General features: G+C 42.1%; 1 protein-coding gene and 1 pseudogene across 6 annotated transcripts in view; one reads left to right on the forward strand and one right to left on the reverse strand.

Annotated features, from left to right (window-relative positions):
• Positions 1-25295, forward strand: part of PDE4DIP (phosphodiesterase 4D interacting protein) — a 116115-nt gene that overhangs the window by 61245 nt on the left and 29575 nt on the right. For all 5 annotated transcript variants that reach the window (XM_081323242.1, XM_081323243.1, XM_081323241.1 and 2 more), the window contains 2 exons: positions 5668-5756; positions 15507-15721. In XM_081323242.1, coding sequence (XP_081179368.1) covers positions 5668-5756; positions 15507-15721 — 304 coding nt within the window. The remainder of the gene's footprint in view (positions 1-5667; positions 5757-15506; positions 15722-25295) is intronic.
• LOC308665337 (thiopurine S-methyltransferase-like) lies at positions 23448-24404 on the reverse strand (annotated as a pseudogene). The gene has a single exon. The product of its transcript is annotated as a thiopurine S-methyltransferase-like (transcript).

A 25295-nucleotide genomic window follows, 5' to 3' on the forward strand; every position in this document is an offset into this window, starting at 1 on the left:
CAAAATAGGCGCCAGAGCATCCACCAACATCTCTTCCAGATTTTCCTGTGGATTTTCTCTTAAGCCTCTAATCCTCAGGGCAAACTCCATGTCTCTATATTGTGTCATAACCACATCATCATCCATTTTCTCTATTTTATTCTCAACATCAGACATTTTAGCCTCCAGCATCAAATTATTCTGTTTCACTTCTTCCACACATTCATCCAGACTCTCAATACAACCTGAGAGCCCTTGAAATGCCATCAAAATGTCCTCCCGTATTTCCTTATTTTTTTCTTCAATAAGTTCTGCCACCTGCTCAGATATTTTTTCAGACTGAAGTTTTAAAGCATCTTTTAAAGAATCTTGTAAGTCTTTTAAAGTCAGTGGAGGTGCAGCAGCTGCAGCAGGTAACATCAAAGATTGAATTCCAGATTGCTAAACAGGTGATGCCCCCGGACTTTTAGAAACAGGAATTCTAGGCGGTTTGGAGGCCATTTTAGCACCTAATTAACTTTCTTTACACATTTTCACTTTTCCGCCCTCTTGCAATTGTAGTTTAAATGTTAAATATCCAAGTCTTCTAGTCACTTTTAAACAGCTCCAAAATTTAACAAAATCTTAAAGTTCTGAAAATCCACTTTAGATATTCCTCCTCAGTATCCAAACAATCACTTTCACTTTGAGAAGAGAAAAAAAAAGAAAAAAGAAAAAGGACACTTTCAATGCTTGTTACAAAGAACCACTCAGGCGCCATCTTTCCGTCCTTTTTAAAATTGAAACAGGAAAAAAGTTAAAGTTCCAGAGTTAAAGTCTTATACTTGCTGTTTTATATTGCTCCTGCATCCGCTCCGCCTGCATCAATTACTCCAAAAAACAAACAAATCCAGCAGGAGTGGATTCAGCGTCTTGTTCTGCTTAAAAGCAGAAAAATCCTCCGACCTGGAGTGTTTCCGGGCTTCGGGGGAGCTCTCACCCTTCAAGCCCCAGAATAAACATTCTGGGGGTCTAGGGGAGCTCTACCCCTACCCAGAAACTCCTCTTCCCCTCTTCACCCGTGGGGAAGGGTTTTTAAGCCGCGGAACAGCTGATCGTCGGCTGCTCCGCGACTTTAACAAAACCGGAAGGCTGGCGGTCGATCCAGACCATCCTTGATGCTGAAGCGCCACCCGGAAGTCCGTTTTAGTTAACTTTTTTATATGGGCAATAATTATATCCTGAATTGATCCCATTGTTGTGGAAAGCCAGGAAAAAGTCAGATTTCAGACATCAATGTTACTACTATTGACTTACAACTTACAACCACAATTGAGCCCAAAATTTCTATTGCCAAGTGAGATAGTTGTTAGTGAGTTTTGTCCCATTTTACGACCTTTCTTGCCACAGTTGTTAAGTGAAATGAATCTGGTTGTAAAGTGAATCTGGCTTCTCCATTAACTTTGCTTGTCAGAAGATTGCAAAAGATGATCAATGACCTGCAATATGAATTAGTTGCCAAGTATCTGAATTTTCATCAGATGACTATGGGGATACTGCAATGGTCGTAAGTATGAAAAATGGTCATAAGTCACTTTTTTCAGTGCCACTATAACTTTGTACAGTCACTAAATGAATGGTTGTATTTCAAGGACCACCTGTACTAGTACAAAAGTGCTCCTGCAATGATCGTATCAGATGAATCTCTTTTACATTGTTTTATCTAATTTCTTTATTTGAAGTTTTCTGTGAATTATTTGAATCAACATGGTGGTAATCTTCAATGCTGAGAAGATCTTGGGCTTAGATTAAAACTCAGTTTTAATCCTTTTAGAAAGCCTTATTACTCTGCACATCAGAAAGAAAACATATAATAGGTTAGAGTAGAGAGAGCAAACTGGAATTTTACAGACATTTGTGGAGAAAGATCAGTCTATACCTCAGAAGTGAAGAACTGGGCACTCACAATTATGGAAATGCCTTTCAAACACCTAGAGAAGTTCATTTGTAAACCTTTTCAATCATTTCAATTATTCATGTAAGCTGATAGGGAAAGAAACACCTGTTCTCTCAGTAAAAGGTTTGATTATTATAATTTTTATCAGGTTTTATGAAGAATTAGGCTTGAGTTTTGTAGAATTACAGAAAGTTTGAATATTATTTACTGTGATTGAGCAACATCAGTATTTCACCCTAAAGATACTGCTTGTGTACCCTTTATCTTGAAGATTAGGATTAATTTGCTTTTTTTTAGATGTTTAAACGAACTTGGTGAACGATTCAATTCATGTGTCTCCTTCGTAGAACTAGTTATGTTTTGATGGTCCCCACTCAAATGAGAGGGTGAGCCATCCCAATTTGGTCAGTTAGAAAATAAAGTCTCTTGAATCCATTGTTAACAAAAATACACTTTACTAAAGCTAAGTGATTACAGGGCAGCAAAGCTGTATGTGATGTTTTACACCCAAAGCATCTGGTTAACTTTTCCCTTCTTCCCACCTTACCTCTGGTTATCTCAAAGTGTCCAATTACATTAAAACAAATTATTTTGGTAACAGTCCCTGACTTGGTGGGCTGGATGGTCTCCCATTCCATTCCATAACTTTGAAACAGCCAGTGGCTCTCACAGGATGGCATGAAGAGTAGTTTCAATTCCGCTCATCACCGACTTTCCCTTTACCTCCCTGCAGCTCCCTCCCCCCACTGCCTATGGCAGCCTGGCATCTGGCAAAGCATGGCTGGTATAGCCGGATGACAGTCCTGACATTCTGCCCCTCCTGGAAAAAAGGATTAAATCTAGGAAGAAAGCAGAGGAAAGGAAACAAGTTAAAAAGTAAATGTCATCTAGGTTTATCAGGTACAGGGAGTGAGGTGGGGCAAGCGCACATGTTCATCGACCCATTCAGTGTTGGAAGGGGGGAAATCCAAAGAATTAGATATTGTAGTTTGCCCCTATAAGTGTGAGAATCAAGAATGTCTTTTGACTTCAAAGGACTGTTTTCCTTCAATCAGAATAAGTGGAGGTGGTGGTTTTATTGTGGGATGAAATGTGGGTGAGGTGAATGCAGGTTTCAACAGGCTGCAGTGAAAAATGGGATGGATGCAACTACATTTTTTTTTGCAATTTTAGATGTACCGTCATAGGATTAATTACTATGTTGATGGGGAAAGGCCCATTGAATTTCAGCCCCAATTTCTTAGAAGGCTGTCTGTACTGCAGAAATTTGGTGGAGAGGTACACTTCTCCAACTTGGAATTCCTTTTGCAGCACTCTCCTTTTGTCTGCATATTTCTTGTAAGTGTCCCTCATGTCCTTGTGGATGACTGGCCATGTATTTTGCAAGTTTTTGATATCATCAGCTAATGAGGCATTTTGGGGAGATTGTTGGGGAGGTTCTGGCATAGGAGAAAATTCTTGGCCGGTAGCCATGGAGAATGGGGCAAACCCAGTGCTACTATGAATAGAGATATTGTACGCCATTTCTGCAAATGGAAGGAGATTGCTCAATTATCTTGTTGGTAGTTAACATAGCAGCAGAGGTATTGTTCCAGTACCCCATTCACATGTTCACAAGCCCCATTAGATTGAGGGTAGTGAGAGGAACTTTGGGATGATCCTGATAATTTCAAAAATTCCTGCCAAAATTTAGACATAAAGTGCACCCTTCAATCAGAGATAATTCTCTCCAGGGCTCCATGGAGCTATATACATGTTGCAGAAAGAGTTTTGCTAGAGTTCATGCCAAGAATATTTTGAGGCGAGCCACGAAATGCACCTGCTTAGAGAAGAGGTTGGTAATGGCCAAAATCACGATGTTACCTGAACTTTCCAGTAGTTCCACCATGAAGCGCATTGGACTCTTGCTTGCTGAAGACCTCTTCCAATTCCCTGTATTCTCTCAGGATGAGAAAAATTGACCCCTCCCACTCGCGAGTAGCTGCCACGTCTTCCCCTTTCACTTTCTTAATACAGTAGCCAGTGCAAGGTGATTCGGCTTTACTTTCTCTGTGGGCTTTTTCTTGAAGTGCCTTGGGAGTAATTTTAACAGTTTCTTCTTCCAGTATATTAATGGATTCCATTTTTCTAGCCAGGTAAGCCCAAGTACAGTATTGGGCCAGTCATGCCAGGGCCCACAATGAAGCTTATGGTTTCCTCGTGGGACCATATCTTTAAAATGTTAAAAATGTGACAGGGCCTCCCCCTGCTAGAGTCCATCCACTGGGAGAATGTGAGGAAAATATATATAGACAATGTACCATGAGGGATTCACAGGAGGGAAAACTTCATAACAGACTAGCTTCATATTTGAAGAAGCTTTTTGCAAGCAGTAATTGCAAAACGATGGCATATCAATATGTTTCTAATTAGGTATTCCCCTCCTTTCCTAATAGCAGTATAATGTTTGTACAGTGTTGCGGTAACTGGATTATGGAAAACAGAGAGATACCTTCTAAACAATGCTTATTAAAGCTGTCTGGATCAGGACACACAAGCCCTGGTGGGAGGGAGAGTAATGCATACACTGAATCCAGGAGCCAGAATTCAGCCAATGGGAACACCGCCATCCACAAACTTTACACAGCTGCAGTATTACAAAAGGAAAAACGCAATCACTGTGTTTCGGCTTCAAATAAACTGGTGCAGAGCTGGAAATAAGTGAATTCAGTTCCTGTAACCATCTGTTGCTGTAAATTTGAGCTTCCAAACTGAAAAACATTCAGATAGAGCAGGGGTGTCAAACTCAATTTCATTGAGGGCTGCATCAGCATTGCGGTTGCCCTCAGGGGGCCGGGTGGGTATGGCCTGGGTGGGCGTGGCCTACTGGGTGGGCGTGGCCAGAGTGCATATGGCCTACTGGGTGGGCGTGGCCAGCTCTACATCGTTCGCATCAAGGGTGCCTATGGGGGCCTGGGCAGGAGTGGGACAGATCTGAGGGTCTCTGGCAGAAGGAGGGTCTCTGGGCCAGGGCCAAGGCAGTGGGGGCCGTTCCCTCCCTGTTTCCAGGATGGCTTCGCGGGCCGCATGAAACCACTTCGCGGGCCGCATCTGGCCCCCGGGCCTTGTGTTTGACATGTCTGAGATAGAGCTATGATTAATCTCTTTCCTTATTTTTCTACTTAGCTTGTTATTCATTTCCTTGCTCTCTTTTTTGCAGGCTATGCCCTTTGTGCTTTTGATTTTTTTTTCCTGTTTTAATCTTACTGTTAAAATGTTACCATCAGATTAAGGCAAATTAAGTTAATTATTGCTAGATTCCTTAGCACTTGGAGACTTGCAAGGTCTTTCTTTTGTCCTGTTTTGTTTTATTAGTAAAGTCCTTAGCTGGAAAGGAGTTATCTGCTACCTACCTGTATAGTTTTCTTGGCTGATCATAAATAAATTAAACAAATTAACAGATTTTAGAATTGATTAGTGAATACTTGGATGCCCAAGAAAGAATAGACTGTAGATTAGATTGGGAATTAGAGAAAGAAAATCTCAGAGGGCAATGACCAGCTATTTCTGTATGCTTGCCAAGACAATCCAGAAGGCAGCTTTTTTCAGGTTAAACTTGGGTTGAGTCACAAAGTTATTGTATTTTGTTGGTAAAAATCCAAAGGCAAGCTTGCTGATGATTGTACTGGAGATCTCAGGTAAAATTTGGTGCTTAGAAATTAAAGTACCTGAGACTCAAAATGATGATTCTCATTTTGTCACATCATGCCTAGATCTAACTACAGCTGATGACAGTAAAGATTCCAGCACTGAGTTTACAGATAGCATTGAAGAGGAAGTACAGCATTGCTCTCACCTACAGGTAAATCCCCAAAGCGTTCAAAGTGGGATATCTGCGATGATGGTAAGGACAATGATTGTGTGAAGTGTACGAATGCTCAAAGTGTGTGGAACGAAAGGATGAACTTGAATTATTAGTACATGAGGGTAGATAAGATAGAGTTGCAATTACTGAAACTTTGTGAGATGAAACCCATGACTGGAATATATGGATAGAAGGATACAAACTGTTCAAAAAAAGCAGATGCACCAGAGGAGGTGGAGTTGCATTATATGTAAAAGACTGCTATATTACTGCAGAAATGTATGAAACCAAAGACGAAAACTTCCTAGAATTCATATGGATCAATATAAAAGAAAAAAAAAGAATGACATTGCCATAGATGTATACTACAGGCCAAGCTGAAAAAATAGATGTACTTTTTGCTAACCAATTTATTTATTTATTTAATTGAATTTCTATACCGCCCTTCTCCCGAAGGACTCAGGGCGGTGTACAGGGCAATAAAAGCATTACATACAAAAGTTAAAAGTAAGATTAAATTAATTAAGCCCTAACAATAAATAGTTAAAAATACCCCAAACCCTTAGACCAGGCCGGCCTGTTCAAATAAGTAGGTTTTCAGATCACGGCGGAAAGAGCGAAGATTGGGAGCCATCCGGAGCTCAACTGGTAATTGATTCCAAAGGGCTGGCGTGCCCACAGAGAATGCTCTCCCCCTGGGGGCCGCCGGCCGACACTCTCTGACCGACGGCACCCTGAGGAGGCCCTCTCTGTGGGAGCGCACAGATCGAAGGGAAGATGACGCCGGCAGCAGGTGCTCCCGTAAGTAATTCGGACCCATGCCATTTAGGGCTTTATAGGTAATCACCAGCACCTTGAAACTCACCCAGAGGGCAACTGGAAGCCAATGCACTCGCAGAGAAGAGGTGTTAACAAATTAACAAATATATGTAGGACGCACACTACAATAGTAACGGGGGGACTTTAATTACCCTGTCATCAACCAACAGATTGGATAGGTTCCTGACCAACCTAGCTGACATCTTTGTCGTCCAAAAGATAGAGGAGGGTACTAGAAGAGCAGCCATACTGGATTTAATTCTTCCTAACAGAGGAGAAGTGATAGAAGGGGTTGAAATTATAGGAACCTTGGATGAGAGTGACCATGCCATATTGGAATTCAATATAATGCAAACACAAGCAATAGAATATAATCATACCAGAGTTTTAGATTTTAAAAGAGCTGATTTTAACAAACTCAGAGTTAGAGAAAGAGTCCTTGGATGAAAATCCTAAAGGGGAAGACAACCCAAGAAGCTTGGAAAACTGAAAAATATGATCATAAAAGCCCAGTCTAGTACAATACGAGCAAAAAAGAACAAGAAATCCAAGAAGAAACCCAACACGGTTGCACAAAGATCTCTCTGATAAATTAAAAGACAAAAAGGATAAATACAAAAAATGGAAAGAGGGACATAGGTAGTATATCAGCAGATAGCTAGAATCTGCAGGAAGTCAGGAAAGCAAAGGCTCGGAATGAACAAAGACTTGAAACAAAAGTCAAAGATAATAAAAAAAAATTCAACCTTTAAATGGCAAGAAAAAGATCAAAGAAACACAGTCCACTAGAGAGAGAAGATGGCAAGAAGTAACAGGCAGTAGAGAGAAAACAGAGCTGCTTAACTCATTCTTTGCATCGGTATTCACACAAAAAGAAATTATAGCCCAACATACCAAAAAAAGAGAGACAAACTAGAAATAAAAATTAAAATAAGCAAGAAAATGGTAAGAGAACAGCTGTCTGATCTTGATGAATATAATCCATCACCGGGACTTGATGGATTAAATTCCAGAGTTCTGAAGGAGCTGGCAGATGTCATCTCAGAACCATTGTATCATATCTTTCAAAACTCCTGGAGCACCAGGGAACTACCTGAGGATTGGAAAAGAGCTGATGTGGTTCCCATCTTCAAAAAAGGAGAAAAAAAACAGACCCAGGAAACTACAAACCACCCTGGAAGATACTGGAAAAGAATGAAAAAATAGATCTGCCAACATCTAGAAACAAAGTTATAACTAGAAGCCAGCACAGGCTTGTTAAAAACAGATCTTGCCAAACCAATCTTATTTCATTCTTTGACAAAACTAAATTAGTAGACCAGTGAAATGCTGTGGACTTAGACTTCAGTAAGGCATTCAACAAAGAAGACCACAACCTACTTCCTGGTAAGCTAGAGAAATGTGGGATAGACAGCATCACCACCAGATGGATTTGTAATGGCTGACAAATTGCATTCAACGAGTAGTCCTTCATGGTACTACCTCTACATAGAGGGAAGTAAGCAGTGGGGTACACAAGGTTCCACCTTAGGCCCAGTACTCTTCAATATCTTCATCAATGACTTACATGAGGGAATAAAAGGGGAACTCATCAAATCTGCAGATGATACTAAGCTGGCAGGAATAGCCAGCACCCTAGATAATAGGCTCAAGAACGATAAAGACCAGGCATATCAAACTCCCGGCCCATGGGCTGGGTGCATCATGCTAAAACTGCACCCACCGCATTGCCGGCAATGAGGAAAAAGTCGTGATACGTCACACAATGTCACATGACGTCGCGGGTTTGACATGCCTGATATAGACAGACTAGAACACTGGGCCATATCTAACAAAATGAAATTAATGTGGAGAAAAGCAAGGTTTTAAACTTATGCGGGAAAAACCAAAGGTACAAGTACAGATTAGACAAAACTTGGCTCAGAAACAATCTGTGAAAGGGACCTTCGAATCCTAGTGAACGATCACTTAAAACATGATCCAGCAGCCAAGAAAGCTAATACAATCGTTGATTGTGTAAGGAGAGGCATAGAATCAAAATCGTGAAGTATTAGTATAACTTTATGAAACCTTAGTAAGACCACAGATTGAATACTGCATCCAGTTTTGGTTGCCACTTGAGAAAAAAGATGTTGAGACTTTGGGAAAAGTTCAGAGAAGAGCAACAAAGATGATTAGGGGCCTGGAGGCTAAAACATATGAAGAACAGTTGCAAGAACTGGGCATGGCTAGTCTAGTGAAGAGAAGAACCAGGGGTGACATGATAGCAGTGTTCCAATATTTGAGGGGCTGTCACAGAGAGGAGGAGGACAACCTATTTTTCAAAGCACCCCGAAGGCCAGACAAGGAACAATGGATGTAAACTGATCAAGGAGAGATTCAACCTAGAAATAAGAACTTTTCTGACAGAGTAATCAACCAATGGAACACCTTGCCTTCAAAAGTTGTGGATGCTTCACCATTGGAGGCTTTCAAAAAGAGACTGGATAGGCATGTCAGAAATGGTATAGGGTATCCTGCTTGAGCAGGGGCTGGACTAGATGACCTACAAGGTCCCTTCCAACTCTGTTATTCTGTTCTGAAGTCTCTATCGTGTTTCTTAGGAACCATATAATTGGCAAGGTGTATGGAGGCCCAATTTGCTAATTCATGCTTTGAGACACAATGTCAGACCTGCCCCTGACCTGTCCCTTAGGAAAGAAAGACCCTCGACTCCATTTGGTTGAAGTGATAAGTTCTTTTATTAAAGAATGCTGGTTGCAGTAAAGAGACTAGAGCAGGGGTAGGCAACCTTGGCTCTTTTATGACTCGTGGACTTCAACTCCCAGAATTCCTGAGCCACCATAGCTGGCTCAGGAATTCTGGGAGCTGAAGTCCACGAGTCATAAAAGAGCCAAGGTTGCCTACCCGTGGACTAGAGCAAAGTTTTCCCATGCGAAAAAGCTACAAAATGTTTCCCCTCATCTCAGTCTTCTACTCATAACCAGTCCACCTTCAGCTAATGAAGATTTTCCTAGGTATTTTGAGAATGCTGAGATGTTTGGGATAATCTACATTCTCTTCTCAGGGTACATGGCCCTGGGTGCTGGCACAAACTGGTTCCAAGCTGCCCTGTTCTTCAGATTGCCTGGAATTAATTCAAGGATCACATTGAGGGGTTTTTTTACAATTATAGAGGCTAAACTATATTCAATTGGTTGACAAGCTTCTTACAGCAAACAAGACTATGAAGTGCAACCTGTCATCGACGATTCATTTCCTGCATTCACATTTGGACTTCTTTCCTGAACATCTAAGTGCAGTCAGTAACAAATATGGTGAAAGTTTTCACCAGGACATTTATTATTTATTACTTACCGTGCAGCATACAATGGCAGGGAGATTTACAAATGCTATGCTGTCCTGACAGCCTATATTGCTAGTTCATTCTGTTTGGCACTTGATGTCATTCTGTTTGATCCTTGGTGCATTGCGGGGGAAGGGGGGGCAACTAGTTTCAGAAGCCAGATTTAGAAGACCTCCAAGGTCCCTTCCATCTCTGTTCTGAAATTTGTAGGGAATCTATCATAAACACCAAAAGTTTTTCAGGAAGACAAATTTTTGGAAAAAAAAATGTCCAGTATTATCTATTCATTCAATTAGTTTAAATTCTCAGCCTGAATATTTTTGTATATAATGCAGGAAAGAAAGATTTCTGCAATTGGCATAGCAAAGTATTCCAACTATAGCTTTGTCTACAAACTGTGTCCTAGAAATGAGATTCCAGAAAATTCTATGTAATGAATGCTTTTGTCACAGGTAATCTCTGTAGCTAAATTTACTGAGATATGCTACTTGAAATTATCGTACTGTCAGGAATCCCTTCAATGCTTCTCATCGGGGCTCTGCCATTCTGACGGGAGGGGGAGATTTCGCTCTACTGGGAGGGAGGCTTATAGATGTATTTCCTCTACTTTGTTCCCCCTAAACTTTGTATCTCTTTGGGTGTGAAAAGTGGGGAGAATGTGCCAGGGGCAATCTGCCTTATCTCCACTCTGTTGTGACATCTGTTGAAGAACCTGGGAACCATTCCTTATCAGCTCCACTTCCCATAACAACTTCATACCTGTGGATTGGCTGGATGCGAACTGAACAGCTGGGCTCTGTTTGTGAAAAGAAAGTTTTAATGTAACGATTTGCACAGGAATTCTTTAGATCTTGCTTTGCTTTCTGCTATCACTGTCTCCCAATAAAAGTTCCTGTTTGAAACAATGCCAGTTTCAATAGTTTTGTTTTCTTGGGAGTATTAGCTGAGGCAGGACCTTACATTAAGCAAGATCTGCAAAGTGGTCAACCTGGAGAGGCATCTGCCCTACTGTGGGGACAATGTATGCTATGTTTCTCCAGTACTAAGCAACTGCTTACTCATAAGTAGAAACCCCTTTACGTTTATAAGGCAGGAACAAACTATGTTCACAGGAAAACCCCAGTTAACAAGTCTTTAAATCCTTGCTGAAGCAGTAGCAGTCCCAGCTCACATGGCTAAGGCACTTTTAATGTCAATTAATTAGTACTTCACACCCAAACAAAGAGTCCCAGGAAACCTGAATCTTGGCAAAGAAACCTTGGCAAAGAAATCCAAGTGATTGAAGTATCCAGTAACATGAACGGTTGTCTGTCACAAACAGCCATTCCCCAAACCCCTCCTATTTATGTTACAGCCAGGGAGGGGCTGGCTAATGTCTCCTTCTTTTCCCTAAGAGCTGATAAAGAAGAAGGGAAGTCCCACCGAGTGCAGAGAGATAGCGGTCAATCCAATTGGTCCGGGAAAAGTCTTCCAGAAACCAGTAGAGAAAGGCTAGCTTAACTTCAGAGTCTAGCCCAGGAGTCGGCAATCCGCAGCTCCAGAGCTTCATGCAGCTCTTTCATCCCTCTACTGCAGCTCTCAGTCCTCCGCCGCCGTGTGCAGTCTCACAAACAAAAGGAGTGGGGCTAAAAAAGTTCAATCAATCAATTCCAACTTCTCACGGGGAAAAAAAAGATCTTGTGAAGTTGGAATTGATTGATTGAATTTTTTTAGTCCCACTTCTTTTGTTTGTGGGACTGCCCACAAACTTCTTTTGTTTGTGTAACTGCACATGGCGGCAGAGGAAGTGAGGGAGGACCATGGTGGAGCTGGAAAGAAAGTGCCAAGTGGATCCAATTGGGGGCGCAGGGGTGCTGGATTTTTGCCAAGGAACTTGTACGAGTTGGGGAAATGGGGCAGGTGGGGGGGGCTGCCAATGCCATTGCCATGAGGCTTGGCAGAGCCCCCCCAAGTAGCCATGATTCCCCCCTCCCCAGCCAGCCAGCCACCATTGCCCGGCCTACTCCTCACCTAGCCAGTCACCCTCACTCTCTTCTCCTCCTCCTCGTCCTCCCCACCCAATCAGCTGCCAGCAGCTTGGATGGGTCTGCTCTGTCCGAGATGAAGAAAGCAAAGGTGCAGCAGTGGGATTGCCCTTAAACAATGAGCCAGGTGTGCTGCTCACGTGTGCGCCCGACTTATTGAGAGCAATCCCACTGCTGCGCCTCTGCTTTCTTCAACTCAGATGGAGCAGAGGCACCCAAGCCACTGGTGCCGCTTGAGTGTCGAGGACAAGCTTTGCTGCTGCTGCTGGGCCACACCTGGGCTATGCCCTGCTGCTGCCTCCCAAAGTCCACCTTCGCCACTGGGGGAAGCAGCAGCAAAGCACTCTGTCCTGGGGGGAAGCAGTGGCGGTGGTGGAGTGCTCCATTGGGAAGGTGGGGGAAGCAGTGGTGGTGGGATGCTTCATGCAGGGGGGGAAGCAGCAGCGGTGGTTAAGCGTTCTGTCGAGGGGTAACAGAAGCAATGGTGGCAGGATGCTTCATGCGGAGGGGAAGTAGCAGCAGCGGTGGAGCGCTCTGTCAGGGGGGGTGACGGAAGGAGTGGTGGGATGCTTTGTGCAGGGGGGAGCAGCAGCGGTGGAATGCTCCATTGGGGGGGGGTGACAGAAGCAGTGGCAGTGGGATGCAGCAGTGGAGCACTCTGTTGGGGGGTGGGGAGAACCAGTGGCTGGCAGCAGGTGCTTTTTGCGGAGGGGAAGCAGCAGCAGCGGTAGAGTGCTCCATGTGGGGGGGGTGATGGAAGCAGTGGTGGTGGGACGCTTCATGCGGGGGGAAGCAGCAGCAGCAGTGGTGAAGCACTCCATCAGAGGGGTGGAAGCAGTGGCAGCAGGGCACTCCATGTGGGAGCGGGGTAAGCAGCAGGATTCTGTGGTTCCCGGTTTTTTATTTTCTCTGGGAAATGGGTCCAAATGGCTCTTTGAGTCTTTAAGGTTGCCAACCCTTGGTCTAGCCCAAGCTACAAGCAGCCGAAGCCCCAAAGCACTATTTTAAGCTGCAAAAAGCCTCTGAAAGTGAGAAGAAAGGGGATCTTTGCCCCACCCTCCTACAGACAGAAGCAGCGAATTAAACCCTTAAGTGGGGACAGAAATATACTGAAATGAAATGAATATACCATATTTTTTGGCGTATAAGACGACTTTTTAACCCATGAAAATCTTCTCAAAAGTCAGGGGTCGTCTTATATGCCGGGTGCTGAAACTTTAGGGACAGGGCTGGCTGGAAAACCTGGAGCGGATCTCCCATTTGGTCTGTGCAGGGAAAGCGGGACCAATTGGAGAAGAAGCTGCAGTCTGTGATTTTTTACAGGCTGGGGTCTGGGCGTCTTTCCTTCTAAAGTTGAAGAGCAGCTTCAGTCTATCCCAACTTGAAAGGCAGGTGGGGAATGCAGCAGCCAGAGCAGCTGCTTAGCTCTAAGGACACATTTGACTCAGGAACTGGGCGGGCTGGCTGGAAAACCTGGAGCGGATCTCCCATTTGGTCTGTGCAGGGAAAGCTTTAGAGTGAATTAGGAAAAGTTTAATCCACTTGCACTGTTTTATGTTTACATGTTTGATGACAAACAGCCTTATGTTTATAAGTGACAGTTTTCCTACTAAGTACCTGCATGTCATAAGCATTTGAATTAAAATTACCATATTAAAATCAAATCTGATGTTTTTTAATTTTTATTTGGTGTGCGTTGGAAGAGGGGTAGTCTTATACGGCGAGTATAGCCCAAACCCTATAATTAAACAGGAAATGTAGGGGGTCATCTTATACACCCAGTCGTCTTATACGCTGGAAAATACGGTAAGTCCTAAATCTGGATAAGTTTGAAATTGGTGGAAGGTGTTAGATTTCTTTTTTAAATCATGAAAATAGGAAAAAATAATTGTTTATTTTGAAAACTGAAAACTGAAAAACAAACTACTGACATCTCATGGTGGATGAAAATATAGTAGTTGCTTCAATACAGGAACTGGCAAAGCCCAGGAAAAGATAATTTGTTTTTGGGTGACCTTCAATGTCTTAATAGCAGAGAACAGCTGTGACAAAAAGAAAACATCTTGGGCTACCTACAAAGAGAGAACTATAAACTTTAGAGAGAAAAAAATTGACCTTTCTGGTTTACAAATACTTACTCAACTGTGACTTTAAAGCTGTCTGCAGAGAAAGGAAAACCCTGATTTTTGGCTTTTATGGAAAACCAGAGATTTGCAGAAAGAATTATACCAAGAAAAACAAATACTTTCCAGGAGATATGTGCTAATGTTGCAATTAACTCAAACAATAATGATCTCAAACCATGAGGAAATTAAAAATAACTTTGAAAATATAAATGAATGCATCTCTAATTTAACTTTACAACAAAAAACCTCTCAGAAAATAAAAATAGAGAGTGAGCAGATAAAACGGACAACTGACGAACCAGAGAAGAGAGATGTAAAGATGGAACCATTGTGAGATTCATTGAAGTGCCTGGGAACCATCCCTTATCAGCTCCGGTTCCCATAACAACTTCATACCTGTGGATTGGCTGGACACGAACTGGACAGCTGGGCTCTGGAGTGGGGTTTGTGAAAAGAAAATTTTAATGTAACGATTTGCGCGGAAATTCTTTAAATCTTACTTTACTTTTTGCTATCACTGTCTCCCAATAAAAGTTCCTATTTGAAAGTGCCAGTTTCAAGAGTTCTGCTTTCTTGGGAGTATTAGCTGAGGCAGGACCTGACACATACCTTCATTAGCTCAATATCTCTAGGCCATAATGATTCTTTTTATTTCAATTACTGTCTAATTGGTCAGAAAATTCACTCTCTTATCAAATCACCAGGTGTTGTTTTAATAGCAAGATTTGCTTTTCATGTTCAATAGTATCAATATCAATACCTAATAACTCTCCTGTTTATTTGTTTCTTCCTATACCTCCTATAGTCTCTACACCGAGGTTTTAATGCGAACAGTCTCAGTCTTCGAAATGATTTATCTAAATTAAAGTTTCACCTGTGTTGGCTGTGTTTAACTTATCTTTTATTTAGTTTAGTTTAGTTTTATTCGATTTTTATACCATTTTATACCATTTTTATTCCAGTTTGTTTTATTTATTTTAGCTTTTATTTTATTTTTATGGTTTTTGTTATATAAGGCTAGTTAATAACCAAAATAAAAAGTTGACTTTGACTACATTGTCTCTTAGGCAAATAATGTAGATTACAAAATATTGAATTCCTGTTCTAGGATTTGCTATTTCTTTCAATGTTAACTGATGCTTCTCCTCACTATTAAATTATGTAGTGTTTTTCTTATTGCATTGAAGGCATTTTTATTGCTAGAACTGTGTATTTATATACTTATTTAACACCAAGACAGGGGGCTGGAGGCATTCCCAGATGTTTCTGACATACAATTTCCAGCAACCTCAGATGGGAATGGCCAGTAGCTGTAGTTTAGCAAAAATATGGACACCCCAAAATTCCTTATGCCTGATTTGGCCATTTATTTTCAGAAGATTTTAGATGATGTCATTAGGAATAACTCTTTTATTATATCTGCACATTCTAGAATGTTAAGGAAGATATTGATGATAGTCTGATGAGCCATTCCAATTATCCTGCTCTACTGACTTTGAATAGTGAAGGCAACCAGCAAGTGGTGCTGCAGTCTCCAAAATCTATGGTTCAGCATGTTTTGGAAGAGAAACGGAAACTGGAAGAAGAGCTACAAGACATTAAAGAGCAGATTGAGGAAGCTGGGTTTTCTTCGATATCTCAGCTAAGGTAAGCCAGACTGATGCCAGAAAATATGCTGGGCATCCAGCAGTCTGAGTTCTTATCTGTGGGCTCAATACATTTCAATATAGAAACATAAAAACTGTTAGGCTTGCCCCAGATTAGGTCCTTAGAAAAGAAACACCCTCAACTCCATTTGATTGGAATGATAGATTCTTTTACTAAGGTTAAGTGGTTGCAGCAAAAGAAAGGTGATGACCCAGAGCACAGCACAGAGGCAATGCAGTCAGCTGGCAATTCAAACAGTTCTTTTATTGCTCCAAATTTTCCCCAAATGCTCCCCGTTTGCTGGCAAGCCTCCAACAAAAGAACACACACACACACACACACACACACACACACACACACACACACACACACTTTCAGCCGACTCTGGCTGAAAGTAGGTTCAGATACAGTCTGATTAGCATAAGAAAGTACTCAAGGCCATAGAGATAACAAGGAAGAAAACATAAACTTAACGAGTCTGTTTGAATCCAAGCTTGCCTGAGCAGTTTTCAAAAGAGAGAAGCCGAAATACCGTCCAAGGTCTTTAAACATTGAAGCAACATGGTCAGTCAGTCCCATAGTCAGAGTTTCCAGGTTTCCAAATAGAAGTCACAGAACAAGAGATCAGCAACAATACACAACACTCCAAGGAATCAGCATTTGTTCCTGACAAATGCCCCTCCCCACCGTGTCTCCTTAAATCTCAATCTCCAGGTGTGCCTTGTGGAGAAGGGCGGGATGCTCTAGAGTAATTGGGCCTGCCTCTGTTGTTCCCTCCTTCTCTCCACTCTCCATGCTCTAGGATCAGGTGGGGGTGGCCCTTGCTCATCGCCTGAACTCTGCGTCTCCTGTTCCTTCTGTTCCAATCCAGAAGGGCCCTGGCCTGCCTCGGCCTGCTCTTCCCCACATTCCTCTGAAGCCACAGACACCTCTCCCTCAGCCTCCATAGGGTCCCGTTCCAGTTCATTTTCCTCTGCAGATTCAGGCTCAGACAGAGGCATGACAGGCTAGATCTGCATATTCCCATGCAATTTCTTTTCCCTCTTTCCTTGGCCCTGCTCCTTGACCAGTTCACCAATGTCCCATAGTGTGCCATTCAGATGTTTTTTGTTGTGTCAGTAGTTAATTGCTAATGGGTTCTTTGAAGCGGGAAGTTTGGGGTGCATTTATTGGTTAATGTTTAACGGCGGGAAATTCCGGGCAGTGGATTGGATACAGTTCTAACGGCCCGAGTATATAAGCCGGAGTCATTCTGACAGTTGACAGTTGACATATGTGTATTAATAAACGTTCTTACTGTTAAACCTCACTGAGTCATTCGTCTGTCTGAACCTAACAAGTGGCGACGAAGGTGGGATCGACGGCGGACTAGTGAAGGATCGGCGACAATCAGCTGAGCGTAAGGCGGTAAATTCAAACAAAATACACAGTCAACCGCTAGCGGCCGCGGCGGAATTAAACAACCTCCGAATGGCGCAACTAGGCTCTTTAAAAGAATTTGATCCAGACTACCCAGAGGATTGGGAAGAATATGTCGGACAGGTCGAAGGGTTCTTGCTCGTTAACGGCATAACCGACGACCGGAAAAAGGCTGCTGCCTTGTTGACAATCAGTGGCACACCCGTGTACCGGGTTGCCATTGGACTCTGTCAACCCTTGCCGGTATCAAGCGTTCCGTACGCTGACTTGCTTGCCAAATTAAAAGTACATTTTACGCCTAAAAGATCAGAACTCTTTTGGAGGCGCATTTTCGAAAAACGCAATCAGAGGCCGGGCGAGTCTATTACGAAATTCGTCGCGGCAGTCAGAGAAGCAGCAGTACGTTGCAAATATGACAATCTTGAAATTAGGATTCGAGATAGAGTGGTGCTGGGCTAGCGAGATGAACAGTTACAAAATCGAATCATCGCTAAGCCCACTGGCGACCTACAAGAAGTCCTTGACGAACTTTTAACTTATGAATCTACGGGAAGTCGCGACCCCCCCCCCCGCAATAGCGCGGCTGTTTCAGCCGAAATTAATCAAGGAAGCCGTGTGGACAGCGGGGAGGTGGATCAACAATGGGAAGCCGACATAGCCGAAGTCACCCGAAGGTTTGGAAAAATGGCGGCAAAACCTTCTCGCAGCGAAGGATCAGAACCGGGTCGCCGATTTCAACCAACTGCACCACAACGACAACCGAGAGACAATATGACCAGACCGCGCGACGGCGACACCAGATGTGGAAGCTGTGGGGGCAACCACCCCAGGGCAACATGTAGGTTCCGCTCTGCTAAATGCAGATTGTGCGGAAAGACCGGCCACATTCAGGCTATTTGTCGGGGACGCCCGCGCGACAATCATCTTCACGAAATCGACGTTTGGGCCGAAGGTAAGGTAACCCCCTACCATAGTGGCAACGAGACCCCCAGACCTGTGGCATGTTTTCCCAACCACGGGGTGGAGGCGCGAATCAACCACATAGGGAAGTTAAGAATAAACCATATTCTAAGACCAAAATTAAAAATTATAGTCCATCTGCAAGGAATCCCTTGCAAAATGGAAGTCGATTCTGGGGCCTCAGTATCGATAATTTCTAATGAGACCCTTAAATATATTGAATTTAAAAGCGGCCGAAAAATTCCACTTAGCTCAACAAAAATTCAATTGGCCGATTTCCAAAAAACCCCAATAACTATTAAAGGGAAAGTCACCCTTAAGGTTAACTATAAAGGGTTTAATGGCTTCTTAGACTTATTAGTCACAGAAGGCCATAGAACTAGTTTAATCGGTCTTAATTGGTTCCCAGCCCTGGGAATTTGGGTTGGGGGAATAAATACCATTAATAGTAATAATAAGACTCTCAAATCTGTCTGCGATGAATTCGCAGACGTATTTGATGGGTCTTTAGGTAAATATAAAGGGCCCCCAATTAATTTTAATCTAGACCCAACAGTTAAACCAATTAGGCTTAAGGCCCGACGGGTGCCTTTCGCCCTTAAGCAAAAAATCGAGGCCGAGCTCGATAAGCTTGTAGGCCAAGGCGTATTAGAACCAGTCGAGGGTGGTTTGTGGGAAACACCAATCGTCACACCCCTAAAACCTAATGGGGATGTGAGGATTTGTGCTGACTACAAAGCCACCCTGAACTTAGGAATGAAAAAGCATGCTTACCCGGTCCCGACGGTGAAACAGGTCCTCACCACGATCCAGGACGGCGCCATATTTGCCAAGCTCGACTTGGCGCAGGCGTATTTGCAACTTACTGTTTCCAGGGAAGCTGCTGAAGCTCAAACTATTGTCACCCACAAGGGGGCGTTCCGAGTCCACAGATTGCAATTTGGTATTGCAGCAGCTCCAGGCATCTTTCAGGAGGTGATGGAGAGGACTTTAAAGGGCATACCTGGTGTATGCCCTTACTTTGATGATGTCCTAATAGCTGGAAGAACTGAAGAAATTTTAGCTGAGCGTCTGGAACAGGTACTGGGGAAATTTAGAGAGGCTGGACTCAAATTAAAAAAGGAAAAATGCTGTATTGGAGTTAAATCCACTGAATTCTTAGGGTTTAGAATAGATGGAAAGGGAATCCACCCTACAGCTGAAAAAATTAAAGCAATTAAATTGGCTCCTGAACCAAAAAATAAGGCTGAATTACAAGCCTTTTTAGGATTAGTCAATTTCTATCACACATTTTTGCCACATAAAGCTGCCATCGCTGAACCATTGCATAGATTATTAGATAAAAAAACCCCTGGCAGTGGCAAGAAAAACATAGAAGCAGCTTTCAAACCTTAAAAGATATTCTATCTAGCCAATCAACTGTTACACATTTTATTGAGAACAAACCAATCTATTTAGCTTGTGATGCTTCACCTTATGGTGTGGGAGCTGTCATCAGCCACATGGATAGTCAGGGCATTCAAAAACCAATTGCATACTATTCCAGGACGCTTACTAAAGCTGAACGGAACTATGCTCAGATTGATAGGGAAGCATTAGCTATTGTGGCAGGAGTAAAAAAGTTCCATGATTACCTTTATGGTAGGAACTTTACCATATTCACTGACCACAAACCTTTACTGGGACTGTTTACCACTGATAAACAGACACCCCAAATAATGTCTCCCAGGATGCTACGGTGGTCAATTTTCCTCTCTGCATATTCATTTTCCTTGCAACATCGACCAGGTAAGGAAATGGGTTATGCGGATGCTCTTAGCAGACTACCTTTAACTAACACTGATGGTGACCCTGCCCCGGTAGGACAAATTCTGTCACTACAGGAAATACCTGAATGCCCTTTAACAGCTAGAGAAATAGCTGTGGCCACTAAAAAAGACCATATTCTCAATAGGACTATGACCTGGGTACTTGGTGGTTGGCCAAATAACAACCCGGACCCTAAATACACTGCTTATTTTAGAAGGAAAGATGAATTATCATCCCATTTAGGTTGTATTTTATGGGGTAACCGAGTTGTCATTCCTGAACTTCACAGGAATACGGTTATAACTGAATTACATGAAGGTCACCCTGGGATTGTCCGAATGAAGGCATTAGCCAGAAGCCATTTGTGGTGGCCGGGGTTAGACAAGGCTATAGAAGAGTGTGTTTCAGGGTGTTATCAGTGCCAGCGATCTAGGCCTGAGCAGGCACACGCACACACGCATAAGTGGGAAATGGCCAGGAATCCATGGTGTAGGATTCACATTGATTTTGCGGGGCCATTTCAAGGTCTAACCTTCCTAGTTGTGGTGGACAGTTTGTCCCGGTGGTTGGAAGTTGTGCCTGTTACTTCAATGTCATCTAATAGAACAATACAGGTTTTAAGGGGCCTCTTTGCCACTCACGGGTTACCTGATGTGATTGTATCTGATAATGGGCCCCAATTCACCTCTGCTGAATTTCAGGGTTTCCTCAAGGCCAACTCGATTAGACATGCAACATCGGCACCCTTTCACCCTTCCACCAACGGCTTGGCTGAACGCAACGTGAGAACCACTAAAGACGCCTTGAAGCGCATCATCCGTGGCGACTGGCACCAAAGACTTGCAGACTTCTTGCTGACTCAACACACAACCCCTTGTACGGCTACTGGGAAAAGCCCTGCGGAAATGAGGTGGGGCAAACGGCTAACCACTAAATTGGACAGGTTACACCCTGACAGACTACCCTCAAGTGCAGAACCGGACATTCCAAACAGGTCCTTCAACATTGGAGACTTAGTTTGGGCCAGGAACTATGGACCTGGGGACAAATGGGTGCCTGGGGTAGTCACTGACATAATGGGGCCATTGTCTTACACCATTGAGGGGGAAGGGAATAGAGTAAGCAAAAGACATATTGATCAACTAAGAAAGAGGGTTCCCGAAAGTGTGTCAGTCAATGGAGGTCAAATTGAACACAGGAGTGATACTGCAACTGGGCTTAACCAACATGACTCGTCAGTTAGTGGGGGAGAAGTGGAAACTCAACCCAGGTTAGCTGGAGCAACTCAGCATAGCCAATTTGATTGGGAGTTGTTTCTGACGGACAGGCCAACAGTACCTGTTCAACAACAACAGCAAGATCAACAACAACAACAGCCACATCAGCAACAGCAATCAGTTATTAGAGAATCTGCAGAGCCAGTAAACCTAAATTCTAGGCCCATAACAAGCAGCCAGTCTGATAACAATGATGTAAGTTGCAAGTCCAATAGATACCCATCTAGGGTCCATAAGCCACCAAAATACTTGACAGATTACGTCAACAAATAACATCAACTGGGGGGGAAGGGGTGTTGTGTCAGTAGTTAATTGCTAATGGGTTCTTTGAAGCGGGAAGTTTGGGGTGCATTTATTGGTTAATGTTTAACGGCGGGAAATTCCGGGCAGTGGATTGGATACAGTTCTAACGGCCTGAGTATATAAGCCGGAGTCATTCTGACAGTTGACAGTTGACATATGTGTATTAATAAACGTTCTTACTGTTAAACCTCACTGAGTCATTCGTCTGTCTGAACCTAACATTTTTAGAATTGCTTAGCTGTTTGGCACCACTCAATGCAGTTTCACACTCCATTCTCAGGCCAGGTGTCCTTGAAGAGGACTGGCATATTCCAATCTTGGCACCTCTGGATTCTGTTAAGGCTTCACGCTCCCATCTTTTATCTTTACGTTCCCATCACTACTACTCTACTCTCCCCCTCCCTTGCATTTTATGACAAGATGCCAGCAAAGCGTAGAAGCTGCAGATGGCAGATCTGACAAAAACATTATTATTTGGAGGTGGGGGAAATCTGCATTAAACAAAATCTATGCCAGATCTCCCTAAAAAGATCTACATTAAGCCAGCCAGTGTTGTTTTTGTTCTTATAGGGATATTGATTCAAGATTTCTTAATTCTTTCTAATTGTGCAATTTTTCCTTCTTTTAAATAAGTTAGTAAACAAAAAAAATCTGGGCAGCAAAAAAAAGGAAAGTCCTCAATCATCACAATATTTGATGCAAAAACAGCACCAATTAGTTGAACAGAAATTTGAGGCTGATATGTAATCAGTAACACAATAAATGTTTGAAATTATTATAAAAAATAAAATGCATTTTAATATAATGTTTTTAAGGAGCTGTTTCTCTGAAATAGAGTTAAAAAGAATTTATGAAAAAAAAGACAACCCACAAGATGTTCAGGTTTTGTCAATAAACCGAGCTCATGAACCAATGAGGAGGCAGAGTAATTTGATCACAATAGACATGACGTTCAAAATGCCTTCCTTTCGTCCTCACAGAATTATAGGATTGAAGAGGACTTTGGAGGTCTAATCCTATCCCCTGTCCAGTGTGTGAATCCTCATACCATTCTGGACAAATTGCAGAATGTAACACATATCTGACCTTGATGAATACAAATCACTGTGATCTGACAGATTTCATCTCAGAGTTCTGAAAGAGCTGGCAGATGTTATCTCAGAACCATTGTTCTTTCAAAAATCCTGGAGCACTGGGGAAGTACCTGAGGATTGGAAAAGGTCTGATTTGGTTCCCATCTTAACAAAAGGAAAAAAACAGACCCAGGAAACTACAGACCAATCAGTCTAACATTAATACCTGGGAAGATCCTGGAAAAGATAATAAAAAACAGATCTGCAAACAACTAGAAGCAAACAAAGTTATAACTAACGGTAGTAGCCAGCATGGTTTTGTTAAAAACAGATCATACCAAACCAATCTTATTTCATTCTTTGATAAAGTGACTAAATTAATAGACCAGCGAAATGCTGTGGACATAGTATACTTAGATTTCAGTAAGGCATTTGACAAAGTAGACAACAACCTACTACTTGGTAAGCTAGAAAAATGTGGAATAGAAGGATTTGTAGCTGGCTGACAAACTGTACTCAGAAGTTGTCCTCAATGATACTACATCCACATGGAGAGAAGTAAACAGTGGGGTACCACAAGGCTCCGTCCTAGGTCCAGTACTTTTCAATATCTTCATAAATGACTTAGATGAGGGAATAGAAGGGGAACTCATCAGATTTGCAGATGACACTAAAGTGGCAGGAATAGCCAACAACCCAGAAGACAAGCTCAGGATCCAAAAAGATCTTGACGAACTTGAATAATGGGCCCCATCCAACAAAATTTTAATATGGAGAAAAGCAAAGTTTTACATTTAGGCAGGAAAAATCAAAGATACAAGTACAAATTAGGTGAGACCTGGCTCAAAAACAGTAACTGTGAGAGGGACCTTGGAGTCCTAGTGGATGATCACTTGACTATGAGCCAACAATGTGCAGCAGGAGCCAAAAAGCCAATTACAATCCTGGGTTGTATAAACAGAGGCATAGAATCAAGATCACACAAATTATTAAGGCAAATTATCCTCAGACATATTAGCAATAGAAGAAAATATCTGGAGAATGATTGATTATGAGACCAGCGAAGTGGTTCTCCACATCCATCCTCCGAGGGATAGGTCTGGGAGTCATCTCAATTCTTTCAATATGATCAAGTATAAAACCTCCCATAAATAATCTAAGTCCTACTTATTATGTCACTCTTCCAAACCACAGACTTTTTCAAGACATTGTATATCACTTTTTTCTAAATAAACTTTTCATATCTGAATCAGAAACAAAATGGTGGCCTTTTTGTTTCCTTGCACCATACAACAAAGTAATAGAAAAAAGCGATACATTCTGTTCATTAGTGATAGTATCAACTGAACATAGTATTCTCTCTCAGAAGGGTTAACAGACTAGAGATTCTCTGTTCCAAATCCCATCAAAATGACCAGTCACAGAGCTGGTCAAATAGTAGAAATTGCAATGCAGACAAATATTTAGAGATGTGCATTTTAATAATTTAGCTCCAGAGATTTGTGGAATTATTTCTTCTGGAAATGAAAGATTTTGTTCTGTAAAAAAGTCCTTCAATGTACTTTCACTGATTTCCACAACAATCATATAGTGTCCCATGTCAGCTAACCATTTCATTTCAATAGCTTTCCCACAAAGTAGAGAAAAATATTCTTAATTCCTTTCTGCCATTGACAAAAATATCCAGGTATTTCTTCAGGAATTGATGTTCTTCTTTTTTTTTATAAAATCCAATATTGTTTCCCAGTAATGTAGCTGTTCTTTTTTGATCATCACTCAATCCCATTGTAATTTTGGATCATCACAATCTTCATTTCTAGAGGAGCTGGAGTAATTTTTCATGGTCCAGACAACCTGAGCGAAGAGTAAAGGCAGTGACGAGGCGCCAACGGGCAAAGCGCTCAGCTCCTTGGTCCTCCGGAGACCATTTTCCTAATACTAGCAGACTCAGTAAGGTCTAGACTTTGACTTATGACCACAATTGAGCCCAAAATTGTTGCTAAGTGAGACATTCGTTCATTTGGTTTTCTCCATTTTGCACCCTTTCTTGCCACTGCTGTTAAATTGAATTATTGGTGTGGTTAAGTTAGTAACATGGTTTACCCATTGTCTTTGCTTGTTAGGTCACAAAAGGTGATCACATGATATTGCAACCATCATAAATGTGAGTCAGTTGCCAGCTCTCTGAATTTTGATCACATGACCATGGGGATGCTGCAATGGTCATGTGAAAACTGGTTATGTCGCTTTTTCCAGTGATGTAACTTTGAACAATCACTAAATGATCTGTTGTAAGTTGAGGACTACCTGTATTAGGACATAGGAAATTCAGTAGCATGGTGCATATAATAGTTGCCTGACTTATAGAAAACCACTTGTTTGCAATATGGGGAAATGGCTTTTCTTTTTGTTGTTTAATTACTATTTTTCTTTTCCCAATTTACCCACTTTTCAGCTGAGTTTTTCTTTTTAAATAAGTCCTTATTTTTTTAAGAATCATGTAAAAAAGTACATAGCTCAAGGAGATAAAAATAATAATTAAGAACAAATTAGCTTATTTCTGCCAGATTTCTAACTGATGACATTCTACATGCAGGCAACGTGCTACTGAACCTCTGTTCTTTTTTTACTAAAACAAACTAAAGGGGCAATCTTCAAACTGATGGAGTCTGAAAATATTTGTTCTGTTATTAATGGCAGAGCGATAACTGAAGAAGTATCTGTAGACTGAAT

The sequence above is a fragment of the Vipera berus genome (assembly GCF_964194415.1).
Source record: "Vipera berus genome assembly, chromosome: 3".
Lineage (NCBI taxonomy): Eukaryota > Metazoa > Chordata > Lepidosauria > Squamata > Viperidae > Vipera > Vipera berus.